The sequence below is a fragment of the Lepidochelys olivacea genome (genome assembly GCF_965140295.1).
Source record: "Lepidochelys olivacea isolate rLepOli2 genome assembly, chromosome: 11".
Lineage (NCBI taxonomy): Eukaryota > Metazoa > Chordata > Testudines > Cheloniidae > Lepidochelys > Lepidochelys olivacea.
The window spans coordinates 22,968,796-22,995,446 of record NC_140421.1 but is presented as its reverse complement, the minus strand read 5'-3'; the positions used below and the strand labels follow the sequence as shown (position 1 = coordinate 22,995,446).

Below are 26,651 nucleotides of genomic sequence, written 5' to 3'. Positions count from 1 at the left end.
TGCACATTGCAGTGCTCCATCTTGAGCTAAACAAAGTCCACTTAGATCAAATGGAATATCATATCCAAGGGACACGTAGTGTCCATAAACCCTTTTAGGCCACTACAGAACTTGTGGGGGCAACTGACTTCCAGGCCAGATTTTGGCTACCACTGCTTTAGGCTTTGAAATTTTCATGTGATCTGTCTTATACTGCATTCTTTGAAATATTGCATCATTGTTTATCTTTTCAGTGCAAGCACCAGAGCTCTTTCGATGGAAAGGAGCACCTCTCACTCACTGTGAGGACTTATTAAACTCATATAATTTTTGCCTATCTTCCTCCTGTGAACTGCCCCTACAAAATGACTTCAAGACTAGCCTTTTGTGAGTAGGAACCCAAAGGAGAGGGAGTAGAGAGCGTCTGAGGTGACAAATTTAATTTTTTATGTTTTAGAAGATGACATGTCTGATGATGGCTCTCCAGCAAGACTAGCCCAGTCCCTCTCTATACTTTTGGCCAGAATCCTTGCACTATCTCAAAGAGAGGACTGAGGCCAGCAGTTTTGACCTAAAGTCAGATTGGCAAGGACTCGCATGGTAAAGCCTCATAGCAAGCTTCTAACCCTCCTGCAGGCTGAGGTCTCCTTTAAGATGGGGTTGGAGGAGAGACTGATCTCCAGATTTAGAAAGTACTCCTGTGTGTCCATGCACAAGGCTGGAACACAAACATTTCACTTCTTTTGAAACAGGTCATTGTTTTATTTTATACCTCATTAAGTTCTAGCTTGGGCTAGTAAAGCCAAAATAGATGGCTGTTTTCAGTTAGTGCCAGATTCTGCCTTTATTCACATTTCCCATTCATTCCAATGGAACTACTCCCACCATAAAGTACTACTCAATATGAAGAAGGAAAGTAGTCTCTAGCTCTTATGGGATCTAGTAGGGTGAAAAAATTACCCATAGTCCAAGTCTGAATTTTTGAAAGGCCTTTTTGGCGTGTTTGTGTGAGCAAACCATCCTGAAACAACCAACTAGATTGACATGATCAAATTCATTCTGGTTGTTACTTCATTGCCTTCAGTGAAGCTGCACAACATCAGGGATGAATTTGGCTTTAATAGGTTTAACACCAGTGAGCAAATATAAAGTCTTATCATTTCTATTCAAAATAATGGTGAACAGCAATGTATGCAAGTTCTATATCATGTGACATATTTAAAGAAGTATACATACTGTTTTCCATGAGAAATCTAGTTTTGAATTCATGACCCCACCAGCCTATTAGCCTAAAATATAACATGAGGAAAAAAATGGGAAAAAAACAACAAAATCACACATTGATATATATTTAAATCTGACATGAGTATTACTAAATAGCTTCTGATACACTAATCAAATTGTATCAGTAAGTTATGTGGTTAACTGGTATTAATAACTTATTTATGTGACTTTGCAATTTCTCTTCAAAACTGAAATATGATATTTATTATAGTTTTCAAACAATCAATCTATTGGGGCTCTATTAATGTTCATTTTGTCTAAATTCATCTTACAAACTGAAAAATAAAGCAGAGATATTTCCAGTGTTGTGTTCCTAATGGCTAAAAGGACAAACACAAATCCGCTTTGGTAAATGCTGAAAACCAAAGGACATTATAAATCTGACTTAAATCCACAAAATCAAAGATATGAACAGCAAACAAAAGATAGACGAAGAGGCCTCTGAGTAAAGGTTGCAGTTGCTTCATCATTCCATTGCCATGTTGTGCTGATGTGAATCCCAACCTAGCAATAACATTTCAGATTATGAAACTGGGTTTATTACTCAATAATATGACCCTTTTTTGAATGAAATTTAGTCCCATTTAATTCACAACTAGATTTTTGAGACAATATTCTGAAGACATTTCAGGGTGGTTCTCCCCCACCCCCAAAATAGAAATATTGCAGAAATTTAAATAAAACATGAAAACATAAAATTTAAAGTTTTTCATCAAATATTTTGCACTGGCCTAGTATTTACTATGAGCCAGATCATAGCCCCGCTCATGTAGCCATACAAGGATATGAGGGGAGTAAGACAACCCCACCTCAACTTGTGTGTGGTCTTTGTAGACCTGGGGTCTCAGCACAAAGAGTTAAACTGGTGCTGGGTGCCCAATACACATCTCTAAGCAACTAGGTGGCTTTGTTTTCTGTAGCTCCATCTTCAGCATGCCAGCCAGCACAGTTGAGCTATCATTGTGTTTAAGGCTAGAGTGTGTATGTAATTTGCTGCTAGCAAGAGCTAGTAGCAAATTACTTTCCCCTGGAGCAAACAAGGAGGAAAGGAACTGTGCTTCTCCACTCTACTCCTGGAAAGGCCTAGCCACATGCTGCAAATTAAAAAGGCCAAACTGTAGAAGTCCAAGATACATGGGACTAGTTTGGTCAGTCACACTGTATGTAAAGAATTGTTATACAAACTATGCACAGTGCCAAGTAAAATGCTTACTTGTTATTTCTGGATAATATGGATTTATATTTCACCCCTATGAATAGATCCATCACTCTCATCTCATTGTATTATATAAAGCAGACATGTGAAATATTATATTGCTAAAGAATAGTCTTACTATTTAAAGTCACATGGAAATCAACAATGAAATTATCCATTCATTTCAATGAACTTTTTGTCAAAAATAATATATTACAAATAAAACTATTTATTTGTTATTGCCCAAATAACTCAGATGCAGTTGCTTTGAATAATAAAAAATGCATCAACTGTTTTATAGTATTTTACAGTATCCTTCCTCTATAATAGTTTACCATAAAACACGTTACACAATAATATTATAACAAAATTCCACTGAAGTTAATGGTGCAAGTATTCCATTCTTTCCAATTGGCTTAGCATAGCAAAAAACCAAACATGAAGTATACTACCTAGAATAACAGTGTGTAGTAAGGTTAAAAAAATACTAAAGAGCAATTTACTTGTAGGGTCATGTCATGTACTCATTCCTCAGGCAATAGATGTCAACAGGAGACCCACAGACATCAACAGGAGTTCTGTCCAAGTAAAGAATGATGAAGGACTAACAGTCCTGGACTACAGGTTTTAGTTCAGGTGAGACTCCAAAAGCTTGGTGTTGTAGCTAAACTTATTGACTCTGTGCAACTGGCCTAGAACAGGACCTATCCTGTGGTTTGTCATGTCTAGAACTTGGAAACTGAAATTTCAGAAATTGATTAAAGTTTGGTGATAGAAATGCATTAAATTTAAAGGTGGCATAATTTTTTTTAAATAATTTTGCCTGTCCCTACCATTACTAAAACACTGACAAGCTGACATTTCTTTTTGCCATTCTAGAACTCCATGGGCATCATACATGATGGGTGTTTAGATACAATTCTGGTTCTACACCATCATCAATCCAATTTTTTCTTTGGATGTCATTTGTTTGATGTACGATATGTCAACAGGATTCAAAGAGGTTTTATATCTATATACACACACATACACAATCTTTATAAATTAGCAATTAACAGTTAATAATTTCATGTGAAAAAATTGAAATCAGGGCTGCTACTGGTATGCCAAATTTCAGCCTGTTATGATGTGAAATAGCTGAGGTGTTATATAAGGGTATATAAATGCATAGTAAAAATAATAGGCAGTAAAATTGCACAGTAAGATGAGGTAGTAAAATTTCTTATTAAAGAGTAGCTATTCTGCATGCAAAGTGGATATTCTGAAAGGAATTAGTTATTTCAAACATTCTTGTTTTCAAAATACCGAGGCAGCAGCTTATAATTTTTATTTTAAATCTGAGTCATGATTTTGGCAAAATCTTGTAATACCAAAATGCATGAAATAACAAAAAACTTGTTTTTTTATGTTCCTGTATTTAAAGTAATTTGTCCCCAACCAAGTTGGGGCATTAAACGGTGTTAGGAGAACTAGCTGTTGTAAACCAAGCATGACTGTTTTACAAACCATGATAAAAAAATGCTTTTTAGATTAGAGAAGGGACTTGTTATGAAAACATGCTTTAATAATCTCTGTTGGGAACTGACTCTTACTGGACATTTGCACATATGGCTATTTACACACATAGGTACAACAAGACTGGAGATTTTTCACATTTTATTATAACACAATTTGAAATGGCCATTCCAGCTTTGTATGTGTATTTGTGTTTCTGATAAGTGTTGGATTATTAGCCTTCTGACATCCCACAAACAGCTAGAGAACATACAGCTTCTCAAGATTGCCAAGCCAATATGCGTCAGGAGTGAGAACCTCTCAGTGTGAGAAGGTATTTCAGTCCATGGACCAAATGGGCATAGAGACTCACAGCTGAGCTTGTCAAAAAGCAGTGCTAATTAGGATGGTGTTTTTTGTGAGAGGTACAAGTGATCACATAACCCTACTTAGAGCTAAATAATTTTAGCTTTTTGGTTTTTAAGTAAAAATTCCATTAAAAAGGGAAAGCATTTTGGTCCATTTTGTCTCTAAAATAAAGCAGGAATCCTAATGTTCTGACAAGAAAGAATATTTTTGCATATTTCTGAGCTATACACATCATTACTTTTTAAATGTTTAATACGCTGGGTTAATGCACACTGTTACTTGCCCAAGTTCATGACACAAATAAGGCATGTAATTAAAGATCATTAAACATATTTCATTGGTCTTGTTTTACCCGAAAACATTCTCCCATTTTACAAATCAAGAGGCGTAGACAGCAGATTTATGGAGGGGAAAAATTATGCCAGATAGGCGCATCATCCTTTCATTTTGTTCCTATTTCTTTTAAGCACATTTACACCAGGGAACAATCCCTTCAGTAAGTATTTTTATTTAGCTCATTTTTTTCTCACATCTGTGTGTGTTAGACAGAAGCGCTGGGCATTCATAACTTGAGTCGTTTCGTTTGTAGTTGCATTAATGATGCAAGAGTGTGGGATATAATGATCACTATGTATGTGCGGTGAAGACATCAAAGAAGATCCAGTTAAAGAACATAGAAGAAATACAAAAAAAATTCCTTTGACCTTTGCTTCTAAGTAACAGATGATTATGCAACTCATTTATAATTTACAATGTGAAGAAACGTGGTTCATTTGCCTTCTTGGGGGCGGGGTGAGAGAACCCCTCTGAAACTATTGAGCAGTGATACAGAAAACAAGCAAACACTGTTAACACAGCCTGACTTCCACAACCCAGGACAAAGCCTTCTATGAACCATTCTATCATCATATTTTGTGAGAAATCACTTTAAGGGTCTATGGGAAAGTATGCTAAAAGATATAACAGGAAAATAACAGTGTAGAATGAATGACACTAAATATTAAATTCTCATACTTCACTATGTATGGAGTATAATGATCTCCCTTTACTAGTCAGATCACATCCTTGCCTGGAAATGTCTTATGCCTTACTCGGATGATATAGAAATACTATATTATTGGATTTATATAGTTTACCTATGCTTGGCTTTTTAATCCCAATATCTGAATGGATTAAGAAGATGAAAAAACAAGAGGTAGGCAAAGCAGATAAGGACAAAAATACAAAAGACTTGTCCCTCCCCTTTTCTCCTGCCAAACGTTTGCCCATTCTTAGAAGTAAACTTAAGCCTTGAAGAATTGAAAACATTGGATCCTTTCTTTCAACATACCTTCTTCTGCTAACCAGATGGGAAGGCAATCAGTAATGCTGGAAATCTCATGAGAAAGTCTGGTCTATAGAGCTGATCAAGACAATTCAGAATTCAAAATTCTGATGAAAAAAATATGAATTTTTCACAAAAATATTAGTCAATTTTGACAAGTTCAATTGTTTTCATGAGATTTTCAGCCCACTTGTGCTGACCCAAGAGGTGTGCATAGTTTGGAAATACATCTGAATTTTTAGATTCTTATCTGAACAGAACAAGAACTCTGAACCTCTTGTGATGCTCCCATCATTAGAAACAATTCTTATTTTCTCACAGGATTAACAAATGCTAAGAGGAAGATTATTTTAACTGGAGGTTCTTCAAGATGTGTGGTCCCTATCTATATTCCACTGTGGGGGGTTATGCATGCACATCATGCACCTGGAGTCAGAGAATTTGAAAGTAGTGTCTGTTGGTTGATAAATGTGTCCTGGCTCACCTTGTGTGTCCAACCGAGATGATAAAGGGTGGTGTGGACCAATCACTTCATCAGTTCCTTTTCTACCATGAATCAGATAAGAACCAAAATAGAGGGGAAGGAGGGTGGGTAGTGGAATACAGATAGGGACCACATGCCTTGAAGAACCTCCAGTTACAGTAAGTAACTTCTCTTCTTCTTCTTCTTCTTCTAGTGATACTCCCTATTGTATTTAACTGTGGGTGATTGAGAAGTACCACCCAAGTAGGAACAGAGTGCGTGGATGAAGACAGTAGCATTGGTCAGAGAACAGCCATCCCACAGGTGGCATCAGCAACTAAATACTGTACCAGGGCATAATGCCTTACAAATGTGTGGGTGGAGCTCCACGTGGCAGCTTTACAGCTATCCTAGGAGGGTATTTCCTGGAGAAACGCTATGGTAACTGGTTGAGCTCTAGTGGAATGAGCTCATAACCTTGTAGGGGGAGGGACATTCGAGAGCTGATAAAGTAGAATGCAACCAGATATCCATTTGGAAATTCTCTGGGTGGAGATGGTACGCCCTCTGACTCTCTTCACTACAGCAACAGTCTCAAGGACTTCCTGGTTGGTTTTGTTCTCTGCAGGTAAAAGGCTAAGGCTTATTGGCCATTGCACAAACATGCGGTTTCAGGAAGAATACAGGTAAGTGAATGGATTGGTTAAGGTGAAATTCAAATCACTTTAGGGATAAATTCCAATCACTTTAGGGATAAATTTGGGATGTAGGTGTAAAGAAACTTTATCTTTGTGGAACACAGTGTATGGAGGGTCTGCCATCATTGTTCCAAGTTCACTGACCCTCTTCACCAATATGATGGCTACAAGAAAGGTGACCTTCATGGAGAGGAGTCTTTAGCAAGTAGCTAAACACTCAAAAAGGGGGGCATTGTCAGGATTCAATGTTCTTTCAGGATTCAAGTGCCATTGGACCACAATCTTTTCAGGAGGTGGGAAAGCTCTTATCAGGTCTTTCCAGAATTGATTGGTTAGTGGGTATGCAAAAATAGTGTAGCCTTCAGTAAATGGATGGAATGCACTGATTTCTGCTAAGTGGATTTGCAAGGAGCTGAGGGAGAGACCAAATGTCTTCAAAGATAGGATATAGTCTAAGAGAGTGGAATATACATCTCTTCTGGTGGAATGACTCTTTGTTTTATCCAGGGGAGGTCCTCGATGGTATTCTGGACCTCCCAGGGGAACCCTGAGGCATGAAGCCAGGACTCCCTTTGCATAACAATGGCAATAGCCATGGCTATAGAGGTAGTATCAGCCACATTGACTACAGATTGGAGGATAGTTCTGGCTATTAATTAACTTTCTTCTATCAGAGCTTGGAAACTAATATGATTCTGCTGTGGGAGGCCATTGGCGAATTCCTCAAACTAAGTATAGTTAAGGAAATAATATTTAGCCAATTGCGCTTGATAATTGGTTATTGTGAATTGAAGACTGGAACACGAGAAAACCTTCCTCCCCAGTAGATCTAATTGTTTACCCTACTTGTCTGTGGGAGTAGATCTGGGATGTTATTGCCTGGACCTTTCCAAAGTGGCCTGAACCACTAACAAGTTGGGAGCTGGGTGAGAGAATAAGAATTCTGAGCCCTTAGCCAGCACATAACATCTTTCCATCCTTTTGAGGGTAGGAGCACAGGTGGTGGGGGTATGCCACACTCTCCTAGACAGCTCCAGTATGGCATCATTGACAGGGAAGGCAATTCTTGTAGGCCCAGAAGTATGGAGGATATCGAAAAGCCTGTGTTGGGAGTCCTGGATCTTCTCTAGTGGAATCTGAAGTTCCCTGATGACTCTGCAGAGAAGGCCTTGGAACTGCCTGAAGTCAACCAGGGGGAAAGGGATGTCAAACTTACCTCTTCATCCAGCGATGGTGATGGTAGTCTGGCCAGTTCTTATGGAACCAGAGCATAGTACTCCTCCTCCCCTATCGGAGCCAGGGGAAAATTTGATGGTTCCCTCAGAGGGAAGAAAGGTGATGACTCCCTGGCAGATAGATTCTGAAGAGGGATACTCATCCCAGGGTCACCAATATGGCCAGTAGGATGGGTTGACAGATGGTCACAGAGGTCCCCATGACTGAGTCAGGGGAGGCAATGGTTGGTCCCAGGGCCATGTGGATCTCCTGGGGAATGGGTAAGGGCGGTATGGGAGAAGCGGTTCATCTGAGGGATCTGAATCTCCCAAGAAGAAAAAGCCTGACTTGGGTTAAAGTGTTGGTACTGCTTGTGCTGTTGGAGAGGTGTAAGTTGTCTATGGGGGGCGCCAATAGGCTCTGTTCTTCAGGCAGGTCTCTTGGACGAGATATAAGCTCCCTGGAAATGGAAGGTCCCGATGGAGCGGATATTCTGAATCAGAAAGCAAAAGTGTCCTGTGGTGTGGCTATGGATCTGGATCTCCCTGGTGTAAAGGGGACTCTTTCTGTCAGGGCAGTTGGTGCCAGCAATGATGATGTTATCTGGCAGCTGTTGGTCTTTGCCAGTGGTGGAGGGTTCCAGGTCTTGTGAAGAGCTGGGGATGGTGGTACCGATGGAGCACGGGGTGGAACCCAATGTTTCTGAGCTTTCTTGTGCCTGTGGGACTTAGGACATACTAAGTGCTCATGGGCCGAACTGGTGGATTTGCTTGCAAGCAGGTCGGATTTCTTTGACGTGGATTTAGAGGAAGGCTTAGTCCCATGCTTATGTGAGTACTTCCTATGTCGTGCAGTGGGGTCTGTGGGGATGGATTCTCTAGCACAGAGTTGAACTTTGCAGTGGGAGGCACACTCCGTGCTGATTCAGGCTGATGTACAGGAGGGTTCCCTGGCCTGGATCTGATTGGGGTCTCATGGTCATCTTCATGAGATACTTGCAGAGACAAAGTGTCTACCCTTCTTAGGTATGGCTGGGGAATGACTGGCAAATACTGCACTGAGTTTCGATGTGAGCTTCTCCCAGGCAGTAGAGGCAGTGTTGATGGTTGCCACTGAACGAAAAGGATCACAGGCAGGAAGCACAGAGTTTAAAGCCCAGATTCCTGGGCACAGTCCAATGGCCAAACAGGGTACAGGGCGAAAGGGGTGGCCTGTAGCCTAATTTAACTCTAAAGGACACTAAAAACTACTAGATCTAAAAAAGTTATTAAGAACTATTAAAATTTTGAACTATTTACAACTGAATTAGTATTGTTTTTCAGAATGGCATCAGAACTGAGGATACAAAAGGTTCTGAAAACCCAGTTTTCTCCTCAAAGTAATTGTCACTGTGAACCCATAGAAACAGCTTCACTTTTATGGGTTCATTCCAGCATTTCATAAAAATGCCAAGAATGTTAGTGAAACTGTTCATTTTATTTACCATTTTTTTTGTGTTTTATGGTCCAGAAGTTGGGGGCCCATGCATGGGACTTGGGAAAACTAGGTTCCATTCCCTTCTCTGTCACAGACTTCCTGTGTAGCCTTGGGCAAGTCATTTAGGCTTGGATGCACAAGATTTAGACACCAAGTCCATGTTTCAGGCACCTAGGTCCCTGTTTTAGCACTATTGTGATGCACAAAACTCTTGCAAAACCCTCTAGGCACCTAAACTCACTCAGTGACTATGTTTTTGAAGTAAAAGATCTCTAGACATCTAAGTTTCTGCTCTGGGCATGCACACTGCTGCCTGTCTCTGGGCATCCAGGCATTATCTACTGCTGAAGCCCCAGCACAATTCACAAAACAGGGGAAGATAGGTCTTTAGCCATCTAAGGTGCATGCAGGGCTCAATCAGGAAGGGACCTTCTAAGCATGCCTACCGGATCAGGCCCTGCATGTGAGATCACAAAAAACAGTTGGGCGGGGGGCGAGGAGCAGTTAATTTCCCTCATAACTTTTAGCTAAGTGGTTAAAGAACTCATCTGGGCTTTGGGAGATCCCCAGTTCAAGTCCTTCTTCCACCTGATGGGGAGAAGGGATTTGAAGTAGGCTTTATCATCATTTCTCAGGTGAGTGCTCTAATTACTGGGCTATGGGATACTCTGAGGTGGGCTTCTCAGTCTCTCCTGTTGAAGCTGTTTCACTATTGCTAAATAATTTACAAATTAAGTGCAAAATTCAGAGGTTTTATTCCTTCTGCAGGTGCAAATCTGATTGTAACCTTAAGTATGGAGTAACTACCTATGGCTCTGTAATATATATGGTTAGCCAGGATTTGCATAGGGTTTGGCTCTCATTGAATTCCAATAACATTCAGGCACCTAACTCATTTTGGCTCCTTGGAAAATCCCAGCCAAGACTCCCAGCAGCTATGTTTAAACCCCTATTTGTTTCTCTCTGTCCAGCGATTCACTTATTGGAACAGTACATATCCTTTACCCCACATTGTGACACACGGCCAGAAAGGGTTATACAACTAGCAGGCTAATTGACACAGAATCAACCTTTAGAGACATATTAGTAGACAATGGTTGTGTTTTTTGTGTGTTTACCTATATAAAGCTCATCATTTCTACTATGAAACTGACCTAAGAACTCTATTCATAGCTGTACGTATGATAATCTTTTAACCGAAACTCACTCTCTTTTCTTTTTAAACAAATTTTAGTTTAGTTAATAAGAATTGGTTGTAAGTGTATATTTGGGTAAGATTTTAAATATTCATTAACCTGGTGGGTAATGTGTCCAATCCTTTGGGATTGGTAGAACTTTTATATGATAAATGAGATTTTCAGTAATCCTCATCATATTTGACTTGGCTGTCTGGGTGAGAGCTCAAGGCTGGGTTGCTTTAAAGGAACTGTGTTTTGGCTTCTGTGTAACCAGTAAGGTGTTGTAGAAGCTGTTTTGTTGCTGGCTTGGTGAATCTAAGTATTAGAATAACCACCATTTGCGGGTTTTGTCTGCCCCATTCTTTGTAGTTTGCCCTGATTGAGCAATCTCACAGTGTCCCCCCATCACATGTGTCAAGTTTCAACCATTTCATAGTCCTCTTGTACACTGGATCAATACTTAATTATAAGTAGGATGTCTGTGGAGTTTGAAAAGCTTTGGAACCACAGGTAATTATTAGTCTCATATTACTGTAGTTTTGGTCTTTCACATATCCTGGTATACTTTCTTTGCCCTTTTCAACTTGCTACAAATATTTTGTAATTATTAAGTGTATATGACTCATTAATATTGCTGTACATTATTAATGGATTGCTCTCTTAGAACTCAATAAAAAAATCAAAACCGTTTATGAAAGGTGTTACTATAAAAATAGTGACTTTTCATATTTAATATCTCTGAAGCTTTACTTTGTCAAAAGACCAAAACAATAAGATTATACCATAGGCTAATAGTGTGATGTCTCTTCTGTTGAATTGTTTGCATTTTCAGCAACAGCTAAAATAAGTAATTTTATTTTATTTTCTTAATTTTCGTATGTCTCGTTTAAAAATGGCCAAACTGACTTTCTCCCCAGATGCAAATTTTAATGGCACAAATCTAAATCTCTAAAAACAGTTTTATAATCCAAGTACTGACACAAGCTTAACTCTGCTGTCTTGGTTGGTGATATTATAAAATGACCTAGATTTGAGTAATCATCCTCCTTTCCCCAAAAGTTGACCAATTCAGGTCTCACTTGTGTCACAGGTGGAAATTTTAATGTATCAGGTTACAAGGTTAGGGAATAGCATCATAGAATCATAGAATCATAGAATAACAGAGTTGGAAGGGATCTCTGGAGGCCATCTAGTCCAACCCCCTACCCAGAGCAGGACCAATCCCAACTAAATCATCCCAGCCAGGGCTTTGTCAAGCCTGACCTTAAAAACTTCTAAGGAAGGAGATTCCACCACCTCCCTAGGTAACACATTCCAGTGTTTCACCACCCTCCTAGTGAAAAAGTTTTTCCTAATATCCAACCTAAACCTCCCCCACTACAACTTGAGACCATTACTCCTTGTCCTGTCATCTGCTATCACTGAGAATAGTCTAGATCCATCCTCTTTGGATCCACCTTTCAGGTAGTTAAAAGCAGCTATCAAATCCCCCCTCATTCTTCTCTTCCACAGACTAAACAATCCCAGTTCCCTCAGCCTCTCCTCATAACTCATGTGTTCCAGTCCCCTAATCATTTTTGTTGCCCTTCGCTGGACCCTCTCCAATTTCTCCACATCTTTCTTGTAGTGTGGGGCCCAAAACTGGACACAGTACTCCAGATGAAGCCTCACCAATGTTGAATAGAGGGGAATGATCACGTCCCTCGATCTGCTGGCAACTTCACTCCACAGGTGAAAACCTAGACTGTTTGGTCAACCAAGTGTGAGTTGATTTACAGCTTATAAGTATTTGCAGATAAAGAGTGCATATGTCCTCCTCTCGGATTGATTTTTTTCCTTGTTAGACTTTTAGACTCAGTACAACTGAGAATATTCCAATCTCAGAACATGTCCATTCATATTATCCCTTCAGGTCAAAACAAACGGAGATTGAGTTCACTTTTATAACAGGAAACAAGTTTTTGTGATCAGAGCATGTGAAAGAGAAATGACCATTATGTTGGGAATCCAATCAGAGCTTGGTGAATTCACCCAGAACAGTTTAGGAAACCTCTAAGGCATTCACAATGAGGGATGATAATTTCATTCAGTTGCCAGACTGAAAAAAAGGTATGATCAAACTGCAAAAAGAGCTGGAGCTTAAATTAAATCCTAAGAAAAGATCTTACAAAAAACAACCCCTCCAAGGCTAATCAAGTTGAATTAAAAACTGTTAAATCAGCTCATGAGCAACTATTATCACAGAGTGCTCATATATCATCACTTCTACTAGCCAAATATAAGATATATGAAAAGGTGGAATACAGCCAACAGTATGTTAGCACATTTACTAAAAGGAAATCAAATCTCCTGCCTAACATCAGAAATTAAAAATCAAGCAGGGAGCCAAATTACTCATAATAGAGATATTAATAAAGTTCTCAGCATTTTCTATAAAGTCCTGGATAATGCTATATTTTGTAAAGAAATATGGTAAATCTTTTTAGGGTGTTTCAACAAGATTAAATTAAACATGAAGCGACAATCCCACCTAAAGATATTTCTGAACTGTGACTTCTGACTTAAAGAAGACTCAAATGGTTTTGATTATTATGATATATTTAGTGAACTATTCACACACTCCTTAATCTCTTGAATAGATCTTTGAGGGAACAGTATCTAGATGAAATTCTAAATAAATGCATACATCTGACTGAACTATAAAATACAAATTTAAAGATCCAGGGAGTTATGCTTCCTGTAGCTCTTGATTGTTTTTGAATACAGACATCGTAATATTAATGCAAGCCCTCAATGAGATTGCAACCCTTATTAGACAGAATTTATGAATTATGACCAGATTGGATTTGTCTGCAACAGAAATCAGTCCACATTAAGGGGGGGTGGTGTTGTTTTTAAATGTGGCCCATAATTGCTCTCATTTTTATTAGGGATGAGTAGTCCATGGAGACTACAAGTCCCAGTACCCAGTGCCCAATTTTGATTCAAGTGACCTAACACAAGTACTTAGAACAAGATAAACTTGATCTAAATGTGGGTTCCTCCGGTTAGGGCCTAGCATTTGCAGTACGTGTATGAGGTGTATGAGAATGAGTGCATGTGTGTACGTACACACAGTACTGTATTCCTCTGTGTGATGGTCTTTGCTCAGGAGTTGGTCGGTAGGGGAGTGTCACTTAGTGGTCAGGGCTCAGGCCTATGACATGTAGGGGATTGTTGGTAGGGGCGCCAGGCCCTCCCACTCCACCGGGATCTGACCCAAGGACGTGGAGGGATGCTTAAGGCTGTGATTGTCCCCAGGTCACCATTTGGGTTTAGAAGGCATGAAGTATCTCCGCTCACCACAAAGCACCTTCTGGTGGCTGCATATAGCGTGGTAGCTCTTTTCCTCAATCGGGTGGCAACTGCCTCCTTCTGTGGTATGGCCCACCCTCCTGGGCAAGCTTAGTCCTAGGGCTTTCTCCTGCTGGGGCAGTCCAAACAAAATAAAGGGGAATTAACAAAACTCAGAGTCCACATAAGAGGGAGAGGACAATGCTTCCTTCTCAGGCTGTCTCTGTAGCAGGCTCTCCCTTCCCTCAGGGAGGGACCTTTGGGCAGTTGTCACGGGGAGAGATTCTGCCTTTCCTTCAGCTCTCCTCTGCTGGAGCTGCAGGTTGGCTCTTTTCCCTGCTCCCCTGCCTCTTAACTCCTCTTCCAGTTGGAGCATTTCCTACAGGTGTGGTGGGGCAGGGCTGGCTGATCTTAGAGCAATTCTTTAACCCCTTGTTGTCCAGAGTGCAGTTTGTATATCCCATCATACTCTAGTTTTAGAAGTTCTGTTACATCCTCTTTGTCCTACAGGATTTGAATAATGTCTCATTTGTGTGTGATGTGGAGGAATTGCTTTTTTATTTTCAAGGTAGATTAATGCAATATATACTGAATATTATTTGTAATGTGGTACTGGCACCAAAAGCCTCAGTCAGCATTAAGACTCCATTGCACTGTGCACAGCAAAAACACTTAAGAAGTCATCACCTCTATTTTTAATTATATGAAGCAGCAAACAATCTTAAAGGTCCTAACGAAAGCAACTTTGAAGACTGGACTGAGAGTTAAGGAGAAACTGAACCTAAGTGGATGGTTTATGCTGGTAAATGTTGCTTTGGGTGTTTGTGATGGGTATGGCCTTGACCACCCAATATAAATTGTGTGTGCTATATAAAAAGTGATGACTATGAATTAATACTGAAGGATGAGTTGTACCCTATGATAAATTCCCTTTGTTCTATTCCAGCAGCACAGAGGATATACAGCTTCCTGGAACAGACTTTGTGTTACTGCCTTCCTGTCCTTTTTGAATTTCCATTCCATAGCACATTCTAAAATGTTAGGGGTGCTAATGAGAGTTGTGTGATTATAAATAAATAGATAAGGCACCAGACAGTAAATGGCACTCAAGAATATACAACATAGTTCCTGGAGTTTGCAGGACTGATTAAAGCTTCTGCTTGTACATGGCAGCTGGCTTTCTTCCTGCATCTCTTTACATCAGCCCTTCACACAAAGAAAAAGAGGTCCTGGGGTCCAGAAAATCCTCAGCCACTGGAAGAACTCATCTGGAACTCTTCCTGCTGGTGTAAATCAAACAGTCCCAAGGCTACTGTAATATAGACAAGGAGCCAAATCACCCCTAGGGTTGGGGGGAGAAACAGAAAGATAACATAACAGCACCTGCATCCCTCCCCTCTTCCATAGGTCAGGTAAACTGAAATAAAGTGTGTGTTTATCATCTGGCAATTCATAGAATCATAGACTTTAAGGTCAGAAGGGACGATTATGATCGTCTAGTCTGACCTCCTGCACAACGCAGGGCACAGAATCTCACCCACCTACTCCTGTAACAAACCTCTAACCTATGTCTGAGCTATTGAAGTCCTCAAATCATGGTTTAAATACTTCAAGGTGCAGAAAATCCTCCAGCAATGACCCATGCCCCACGCTGCAGAGGAAGGCGAAAAACCCTCAGGGCCTCTTCCAATCTGCCCTGGAGGAAAATTCCTTCCCAACCCCAAATATGGCGATCAGCTAAACCCTGAGCATGTGGGCAAGACTCACCGGCCAGAAACGCAGGAAAGAATTCTCTGTAGTAACTCAGATCCCACCCCATCTAACATCCCATCACAGGCCATTGGACATATCAACCGCTAATCGTTGAAGATCAATTAATTGCCAAAATTAGGCTATCCCATCATATCATCCCTTCCATAAACTTATCAAGCTTAGTCTTGAAGCCAGATATGTCTTTTGCCCCCACTGCTTCCCTCGGAAGGCTGTTCCAGAACTTCACTCCTCTGATGATTAGAAACCTTCATCTAATTTCAAGTCTAAACTTCCTGATGACCACTTTATATCCATTTGTTCTTGTGTCCACATTGGTGCTAAGCCTAAATAATTCTTCTCCCTCTGTGATATTTATCCCTCTGATATATTTATAGAGAGCAATCATATCTCCCCTCAGCCTTCTTTTGGTTAGGCTAAACAAGCCAAGCTCTTTGAGTCTCCTTTCATAAGACAGGTTTTCCATTCCTCGGATCATCCTAGTATTCCTTCACTGTACTTGTTCCAGTTTGAATTCATCTCTCTTAAAAATGGGAGACCAGAACTGCACACGATATTCCAGATGAGGTCTCACCAGTGCCTTGTATAACAGTATGAACACCTCCTTATCTCTACTGGAAATATCTCGCCTGATGCATCTCAAGACCACATTAGCTTTTTTCACAGCCATATCACATTGGCGGCTCCTAGTCATTCTGTGATCAACTAATACTCCAAGGTCCTTCTCCTCCTCTGTTACTTCTAAGTGATGCGTCCCCAGTTTATAACAAAAATTCTTGTTATTAATCCCGAAATGCATGACCTTACACTTTTCACTATTAAATTTCATCCTATTACTGTTACTCCAGTTTACAAGGTCATCCAGATCTTCCTGTATGATATCCCGGTCCTTCTCTGTTTTGGCAATACCTCCCAGCTTTGTGTCATCTGCATACTTTATTAGCACATTCCCACTTTTTGTGCCAAGGTCAGTAATAAAAAGATTAAATAAGATTAGTCCCCAAACTGATCCCTGAGGAACTCCACTAGTAACCTTCTTCCAGCCTGACAGTTCACCTTTCAGTATGACCCATTGTAGTCTCCGCTTTAACGAGTTCCTTATCCAGCTTTCAATTTTCATATTGAAACCCAACTTTTCCAATTTAGCTAATAATTCCCCATGTGGAACCATATCAAATACCTGACTGAAATCGAGGTAAATTAGATCCACTGTGTTTCCTTTGTCTAAAAAAATCTGTTACCTTCTCAAAGAAGGAGATCAGGTTGGTTTGGTATGATCTACCTTTTGTAAAACAATGTTGTATTTTGTCCCAATTACCATTGACCTCAATGTCCTTAACTACTTTCTCCTTCACATTTTTTTCCAAGACCTTGCATACTGAAGAGGTCAAACTCACAGGCCTGTAGTTGCCCAGATCACTTTTTTTCCCTTTCTTAGAAATAGGAACTATGTTAGCAATTCTCCAGTCATACGGTACAACCCCTGAGTTTACAGATTCATTAAAAGCTTGCAATTTCATGTGTCAGTTCCTTTAATATTCTTAGATGAAGATTATCTGGGCCCCCCGATTTAGTCCCATTAAGCTGTTTGAGTTTGGCTTCTACCTCGGATGTGGTAATATCTACCTCCATATCCTCCTTCCCATTTGCCGTCCTACAATTATCCCTAAGCTCCTCATTAACCTCATTAAAGACTGAGGCAAAGTATTTGTTTAGCTATTGGGCCATGCCTAGATTATCCTTAACCTCCACTCCATCCTCAGTGTTTAGCGGTCCCACTTCTTTCTTTGTTTTCTTCTTATTTATATGGCTATAGAACCTTTTATTATTGGTTTTAATTCCCTTTGCAAGGTCCAGCTCTACAGGGCTTCTGGCCTTTCTCACTTTATCCCTACATGTTCTGACCTCAAATAAGGTCAATAAGGTAGCTTTCCTTGCTAATCCTTCCCATTTTACACTCCTTGTAGGCTTTCTGCTTTTTCTTAATCACCTCTCTGAGATGGTTGCTCATCGAGCTTGGTCTACAACACCTGCCTATGAATTTTTCCCCTTCCTTGGGATGCAGGCTTCTGATAGTTTCTGCAACTTTGACTTGAAGTAATTCCAGGCCTCCTCTGCCTTTAGGTCCACAAGTTCTTCAGTCCAATCCACTTCCCTAACTAAATTTCCTTAATTTTTTAAAGTTAGCTCTTTTGAAATAAAAAACCCTAGTCACAGATCTATTTTTGTTTATCCCTCCATTTAGTTTGAATTGAATTAGCTCATGATCGCTCGAACCAAGGTTGTCCCCTACAACCATTTCTTCTATGAGGTCCTCACTACTCACCAAAACCAAATCTAAAATGTCATCCCCTCTTGTTGGTTCAGCGAAGTTATCCATCAGCTATATCCAACTTGGCGAAGGTATCCATCAGCTATTGCATCCAGGAAAATCTGAGCCCTATTATTATTACTAGCATTTGTCCTCCAGTCTATATCTGGGAAGTTAAAGTCTCCCATGATCACACAATTCCAATTAGTATTTACCTCATTAAAAACATTAAAGAGGTCTCTACCCATATCGGATCCTGGCGGTTTATAGCACACCCCAAGCACTATCCCAGGGGAGGCTCTAATAGCTTTCTTTCCCAATGTGATTTTTGCCCAGACAGACTCTGTCTTATCCATTCCATCACTTCTTATTTCCTTACAGTCTACCTCATCATTGATATACAATGCTACTCCACCGCCTTTGCCTTTATTTCGGTCTTTCCTAAACAGCACATATCCTTCAATACCTGTAGTCCAGTCATGACTACTATTCCACCATGTTTCTGTTATCCTTATAATATCTGGTTTCACTTCCTTCACCAGTAGCTCTAGTTCCTCCATTTTGTTACTTAGGCTCCTTGCACAAACATCTTAATTTTTGCTGTTTGGCCTCGCTCACATTCTTTACCCAATTGGGCACAGACATTTTATTTCCAGTATCACCTATTAGACTGGTATGTACACTACCCTTCCTCCTTATGTCCATTCTCCTACCCACAGCGATATCCTTTCTTACTTCGTTTTCTTCCCTCTCAATGTTAAAATCCGGAGTAGACATTACCTGGACATCTCCCAACCATCTCCCCCAGATTCCTAGTTTAAAGCTTTCTTGATCAGTTTTGCTATCCTCCATCCTAGAAATCTATTTCCCTCCCTCCTCAGGTGAAGTCCATCCCGAGAGAACAGTCTTCTGTCCATGAATGCTTCCCAGTGGCCATACATCCCAAAGCTCTCCTTATAGCACCACTACCTGAGCCATCTGTTGAGCATCATAATCTTGTCACACTTTTGTTGCCCTTCTCTAGGAATAGGCAGAATCCCACTGAAGATCACTTGAGCCTTGATTTCCTTGAGCGTCTTCCCCAGCCTGGCATAGTCTCCCCTGATACATTCCAGCAAGAATCTAGCTGTATCATTTGTTCCCACATGAAGGAAAATCAGTGGATACTTTCCCACTCCCGTTAGGATCCTCTTCAGCCTCAGGTCCACATCCCGTATCTTAGCACCCAGCAGACAGCACACCCTTCTGTTCTCTGGATCAGCTCTTGTTACAGGCCTGTCTATTCTTCTCAGTAATGAGTCCTCAGTCACATAGACCTGGCTTTTCCTGGCGATCGTGCGATTCTCCAGTATATCCCCTGTTCCCTCTGGCTGCAAGTCCTCTCGATTCCTATTGTCCTTTGCAATCCTCTGAAACCCATCCCATATCCTCCTTGGTGTTGTTATATCCATTGACTCTTGCCCTCTTCCTATAGGGCTAGCTGCTCTTCTCTTCTTCCTTGCCCTCTCACCTTCAGTGACCACCTGCTGTGCCCCTTCTTCATTTTCCAACTCTGCAAACCTATTCCTGAGCTCCGTTTCTCCTTCACTAGCTCGTCTTTTCCTCTGTCTGGGTCTCTTTGTCACATGCTTCCACTGTCCACTTTCCTCACCCAGCAGTATCCCCTCAGAGTTCTTTGGTCCTGCTTCCACCTGCAAGTCTGAGCTTTTCCCTTGAGCCTCCTCATGTCTTTGCTCCATCGTCCATTCCAACCCCCTTCTAAACTCGACCAGAGTTTCCACCTGCATCTCCAATCCTCAGATCTTTTCTTCCATCAGCTCTATCAGGCAGCACTTCATGCAGACGAAACTCTCTTCAGGTACCCCCTCCTGGATCATGTACATGCTGCAGCTTCTACATCCAGTCATCTTCATTGTGTCTTCCACTGCTTGGGTCACTCCCACTGCTGCCTCTGTATCTGTCATCGCCTTCTCACCTAAGTCCTGTTAGTCCGGAAAACACAAACCAAACCAAAACACCACCACCCACAGCAAAACAAACCCCCAATGAGCACCAAAACACTGCCAGACCACCACACACTCCCTTCACTAGCCTGTCTGTTCCTCTGCCTGGCTCTCTTAGTCTTCCCCCCAAACTCCCCTTACAAACTCCCACCCAAACTCCCCTGTTTACAGCTCTATTTGCTGGCTCCTGTGCCGCTGTAGCTGTTGTGCCACTGTAGCTGTCTGTGCTGCTGCCTGCCTGACTGGCTGGCTACCTTTATAGGACCCCTAGTCAGAGAAGCCCCGCCCCCTAATCAGGGTTCAGCATCTCTCCCAGCACACTGCCCCTACCAGCCTCTATAAATACCAATATACATACCTACAGATACCTTCTCCTCCAACAGAACTCCCATTCAAACTCCCCTGTTTACAGCTCTGTTTGCTGGTTTCCATCAGGATTCAAGCTGAACAGAGAAAAGTAATTCATTTTTCTGTCAGATTTTGATATTTCTAAATTTGGTGTAGTTCCCATTTGGAACAACCCCCACAAAATTTCAGAATGTGCTGTGAAATGGAAATTCAAAAAAGAACGCAACTCTCGATCCTGGGAGCCCTGTGTTCCCCAGCTCAGAGGCAGGTCATCTGGTGGTCTGCTCTGGAAGCAACAGACTCTGGAAGTCCTAGGAGATGAGGCTGTCAAGGAGCCAGAAGCCTGTGATCCAGCACACCCAGAGCTCCCAGAGTCCCAGCTACCTGTTATTGTGCCTGATGGGGAATTGGGAGGCTGCAAGCCCAATGGAGCCAGTATCCTATGGGCTTGGGAGCCAGGGCTTGCAGGCTCCTGGATCCACATCAAATTGTTTGACAAGCTGAGGAGAAGCTGGAGTCTGGGAGCTCAGAAGTCAGGGCCTCCAAACTCTTGGCTTCCTGTCAGTCTGCAGGTGGTCTACTGAGCAGCTAAGCAGGTAACCATGCGGCCTACCACAACTTACTCAAAATCCAACAGGCTCCTGGAAACATCTTGATTTTGATGAATCAGCATTGGATATGAGAGAACTTGTAGAGGATATGGCTCTAAATAGGATGCTCTTTCACTTACAGGATAAGGTTTCACCTTTTGAAAGGAATAAAGTTGGGAGAGGGCAACATTTTAAAAACATCATTCATAAAATCCAAAAAATTATATGGTACATGAGATGTCTCCAGCCACACATGGGTAAGCAATACATGTACAGATAGGAAATCTAAGGCTCAGAGAAGTTTGGTGATTTCTTTAAGAGGCTCACTGGATAAGTTGATTTCAGCATGGGACATAAGGCAAAAGTCCTGGGCTCTAATTCTGATACTGATTTACTTTGTGATCCTCAGCAAGTCATCTTTCCTATTTTTTCCTTTGTAAAATGTAGGTAATAATATCTATGGACTAGATAATAATTGTAAAGTTCTGTATGAAGGTGCAAAGAAATGTCAAGGCTAGCTAGTGGAAGAGGTGGGAATAGAACTCATGACCATGCTTTTCAAAATTGACACATACACTGACAGATTTACATGAAATAGGATTCTCAAGTTTTCACAGGTGTGATGGTGCGCCTGCCCCACACTGGGCTCTAAGCAGTTAATAGAGCCCTATGGAGGCTGCACAGGAGTCAGCCAATCAGAGAAGGACTGAAGGGAGCAGCCAAGCAGGCCCATACAAAAAGGGAGGGCAGAAAAGGAAAGTTCTCTGCCCAGAGTGGAAGGACTGTGTCCCTAGAGGGCTGAGAGAACTGCCAGCACCCTGGACAGAGCAGTGCTGCTAGAAGGGACCGGGGGAGCGAGAGACAGCTCCTGGATGGCTGCTGGGGTTTGCAGGATGAGGCCCTGAAGCAAGGGCAAAGAGGATGTTGGGGCCATGAGGAAGTGGCCAGACAATTCTCTGCAGTAGCCACTAAGGGAAGTGGCTGAACAGTGGACTGCAGGTTCCCTGGAAGGAGGGGAGCACAGTGTGTGGCATGGCCGGAGGTCTGTGTTGCTGAAGAGGACGCCGCGGTCCTTGATGTGGATCCTAGAGCAGGAGTGATGGCAGTGAGCCACCACCAGAGGAGGGCACCCTGGCGAACTGAGCTAATCCCCAGGACAGCCAGCAGGAGATGCCAGAATGGTGAGTGAACCCCATTACCACAGGTTCTACTAAAAACTTTCAGCTCCCCAAAAGTTTGTGGAAAACCATAATTTTCGGAAATGTGATTGGATGCATTGAAATGGTGAACAATTGTCTAGGAATGAACTGATGGGTGACATGGAAAGAATAAAGAGAATGTGAGTGGCATATTCCACGCACACACAAAAAATCAATTTTACCTAACTCTGATAACATTATTGCAACATATTTATGGCTATATAGGACTACAAATATACACAGCACTTTATAAACAGAAAGATACATTCCTTGTCCCAAGGATATTAAAATCTAAATAAGTCATAGAAATATAGAGCTGGATGGGATCTTGAGATGTCATTTCATCTAGCCATCTGTGATGAAGCAGGACCAAGTATACCTAGACTGTCCCTGATAGGTGTTTGTGTATGCTGTTCCTAAAAACCTCCAATGATGGTAATTTCACAATATCACTTGGAAATCTATTCCAGTGCTTAACTATCCTCATAGTTAGAAAGTTTTTCCTAATATCTAACTTAAATCTCCCTTGCTACAGATAAAGCCATTGCTTGTCCTACATTCCCTGGACCTGGAAAACAACTGATCACTGTCCCCTTTATAACATTCCTTAATGTATTTGAAGACTGATCAGGACCTCCCTCAGATTGCTTTTCTCAAGACTATACATGCCAAGGTTTTTTTAACCTTTCCTCATAGGTCAGCTTTTCTAAACCTTTTTTCAATTTACTTGCTCTTCTCTGTACTCTTTCCAATTAGTCCACATCTTTCCTATGAAAGGGGACGTCCCAAACCAGACACCGTACTCCAGCTGAGGCCTCACCACTGCCAAGTAGAGCAGGACAATTACCTCTTGGGTCTTATACATTGATACCCCTGTTGATACACCCCAGACACTTAGGCTTTTTTGCAATTACATCCAGTTGGTGAGTCATATTCAATATGTGATCCACCAAAAACTCCTAGACCCTTTTCAGAAGCACTACTGCCAAGCCAGTTACTCCCCATTTTGTAGTTATGCATTTGATTTTTCATTCATAAATGTAGTACTTTGCACTTGTCTATTTTGAATTTCATCTTGTTGATTTCAGACCAGTTCTGCAGTTTGTCAAGGTCCTTTTGAATTTTAATCCTGTCCTCTGAAGTGCTTGCAACCCCTCAAACCTTGGTGTCATCTGCAAATTTTGTAAGCACACTTTCTACAACATTATCTAAGTCATTAATGAAAATATTGAATACTACCAGACTCAGGACAGATCTGTGTGGGATGCCACTACATATGTCTCACCAATGAGACATCAAACCACTGATAACTACTCTTGAGTATGGTCTTTCAACCAGTTTTGAACCCACCTTATAGTACTTTCATCTAGACAACATTTCTCTAGTTTGCTTATGAGAATGTCATGTGTAATTGTGTCAAAAGCCTCAATAAAATCAAGATATGTCATGTCTACACCTTCCCTGCATCAACTAGACCAGTAATTCTGATGAAGACAGACATAATGGGAGGCCCAAAGCTGAAAAAATGAGAATGGGAATAGATGGAAAGCATATTAACCAGCCTCTCCTTCATAACCTAAAACTCCTTCCAAAGCTAAATAATGCTCTTGGATATTTGCCATTCAGATGGCGAATCCAAGAACATACCCCTGCAGCCCCATCAAGGGTCTAGATTGGCCTAATAAATCACTTGTCCCAAGACAATGCAATTAAACCTAATTAGCCAGTGCCTTTATTCCTAAACTGTCTCTTCCATGGGGGATTTTAGGTTTTGGTTTTTAAATTAGCTTAAGGAGCTAAATTGCTCTCATTGACTTGGCAGGGAAACAGTTTACTTCTGTCATAGTCTAGGATAGTTTATGCACTCAGGACACACATGTTGCATTTCCCGAACAGCTTACAGCTACATTACCCAACTATTTGATTTCACTGGTACTAACAACAAATCTTTCTACAAACTGCACCCAGTACATTTTTTTATCAGTTACCACTAACTTTTGACCTTGCTCCATTGAGCACAGCTTCTCAGAAGTCTCCTACAGTGCTCCTTCACATCCTTCCTTTGGCCAGGTTACTGTTTATTTTGGCTTGATTTTCAGAAGGGCTGAGATCTGCAGCTCCAGCTGGCCTCAAGAGGAATGAAGGTCAATGAAAATCAAGCCATGTGTCTATTGTCCATATAAACACCTTCACAAAAGCAGCCATAGTTTTTTCCAGCATAGACTAAGCAACATTACTGCCCTATTTGAGAACCATTTTTTCTTCCTTAGAATAATTCTACTCCCAAAGATGGGCAGATGCATTATCTTTACAGCAGCTTCAGCCATTTTTGTCACAGCACTGAGGGCTCAAATCCCAAAATATGGTTATGTAGCATTTCCTCATTTATTTCCTCAAAGGAATAAAATAACAGTAATAAGAAACCCAATAAACTGAAGTAAAAAATATCATAGGAGCCAGGAACACTTACCAGCTGGAAGGGACGGAGATGGAACAATCAGATGCAAAGCAGACAGCTTATAGGCTTGATTTTCAGAGATGCTGAGCATATGCATGCTGTCAATAGAGTTGTGAGTGCTCAGGACCTCTAAATCATCAGGCAGCTTAGATGGTATTTGCTGGTCTTTAATCATCTTAAAACCAGGAAGGCATACTGGGATAAGGTTTTTGTAAGAGGATGAACCCAGGCCCTTGAGTTTTTGTTAGGGACCATACAGTCAAAAAGAAAGGCAACCCTCCAGAAAAGGTTGAATTCTCGCCTTTCTAACAATCAAGAAACCAACAACCAAGATCTTGTTTGAAGATCCCAAGCTTTTCGAAGTGGGAGCCTGGTGTGTATGAAATAGCTATGGCCTTCTTGTTTTTCCTTTGATATTTTGTTTCTATAATAAAAATGAGATGCTTTTGGGGTATCAGCTGTTTCCTGTGTGTACGGCACTCCTCCACCACATCAAACAAACTGTTTATTTTTAAACTCAACTTTAGCGCAGACAAGCAGCAGGTAAAAGCTTGATAAATCCTTTCATTTTAAACATTAGACGGTGTAGAATATTTATTTACTCTTCTGCCAAGGCTTATCTATTATTCTCATGGCTGCTTTATATACATTTATTTTCTTTTCATCTTATTAAAAGGTGCTGTACTTTTTATTATAAGGATTCAGCTAGGATTTTTTTTTCTTTTCCTCTAACCCAGGATTCAGTCAGGTTGTTTTGCACAGCAAAAAAGAAGGGTTAAAAAAAACGGTTAAAGAAACTGCTCAATTATAACTACAAATACTACAATATAAATACTTTTTTTCCCATAGTGCCTTCCATTCCAGACACTTGACAAATATTAGTTTTTCCTTATAACAATCCTTTTGGTAAGTTTTTATAAATTGGGAAACTGAGGCACAGAAGTTAAGAGGGAGAAGTTCACAAAGGAGCTAGGCACCTGTCATTTGTATCTTTGAACATCTCTCCCTGAGTGATCCACCTGAGGCTACACAGCAACTGTGTAGTATAGTCAGGAATAAAACAAAATTTCCTCCTTTGTAGCCTTAAATTTACAGAATTAGACCCTCTTTCTTCTCCAGAAAAAAAGAAACAGAGTATTTGGGTTTGTTGCAGCCCCAAACTTAGGGAATCAAATGTTAAATCATACAGCTTCAGTCCTGACACTCAATCCTTGCTCTACAGACCACACCTCTTTACATTATAAAATGTCAATGTATACCTATGCGGGGAAACCATCTTAGTCCAAGCTGACTGAATCAGTTTGCATTCTAAAAGGTGGAACAGATATTGAAAGGCTAAATTCAGCCCTGGTGTCAGAAGTGGTCTCAACTATTGTCAAAGTCAACAGACTAGCGACCATTGACATCAAAAGTCAATTGGCACAAAGTTTCCACTAAAGGAAGAAAGGAAAGATAAGCTAGAAAAATGCTATCTGACATTTTAGGTAAAGATGCTTAATAATGCTGAGCAGGACTACCCTGACTACTGGGATCTAGAGTCAGTCTGTGTCTTATGCTCTCCTGTTGGAGCTGTTCTGCTTTGGCCCAGCAAATATTTAATTATTTATACAGAGAGGGAGAGATACTGACTCTAGAGCCCAGGGGTTAGGGTACTCATGTGGGAAACTTAATGACTGTTTACTTATATATGGAAAGTGGAACAGCTCCAAAAGGAGAGATTGAAAGAAACCCATCCCAGAATAGCCAGCAACCTGATGGTCAGGGCACTCATCTGGGATGTGGAAGATCTTCAGTCAAGTTCCTGGTCTACAGTAGGCCGAGAAGGACTTGGATGTGGGTGTCCCATCTCCCAGATTAGTGGCCTGACCATCAGGCTATTAGCTGTTAGGGTTGGTCTCTCTTGCTCTCTCTTGTTTTCCACCTGATGTGGAAGAGGAAAAAATGTTGAAATTTCAAAAAGTTTT

General features: G+C 41.0%; 1 protein-coding gene and 1 long non-coding RNA gene across 4 annotated transcripts in view; both read right to left on the bottom strand.

Annotated features, from left to right (window-relative positions):
• KYNU (kynureninase) overlaps positions 1-26,651 on the bottom strand; it is an 89,781-nt gene that overhangs the window by 8,302 nt on the left and 54,828 nt on the right. For all 3 annotated transcript variants that reach the window (XR_014713490.1, XM_084642551.1, XM_084642552.1), the window contains exon 11: positions 1,216-1,268. Coding sequence is in view for 2 of the 3 variants with exons in the window: in XM_084642551.1 (XP_084498677.1) it covers positions 1,216-1,268 (53 nt within the window). In the remaining variant the exon portion in view is untranslated. The remainder of the gene's footprint in view (positions 1-1,215; positions 1,269-26,651) is intronic.
• LOC311528004 lies at positions 13,374-21,458 on the bottom strand. The gene is made up of 3 exons (XR_014713491.1): positions 21,064-21,458; positions 20,451-20,535; positions 13,374-15,320 (listed from the first exon to the last, which is right to left on the bottom strand). It is a non-coding gene; the product is annotated as an uncharacterized lncRNA (long non-coding RNA).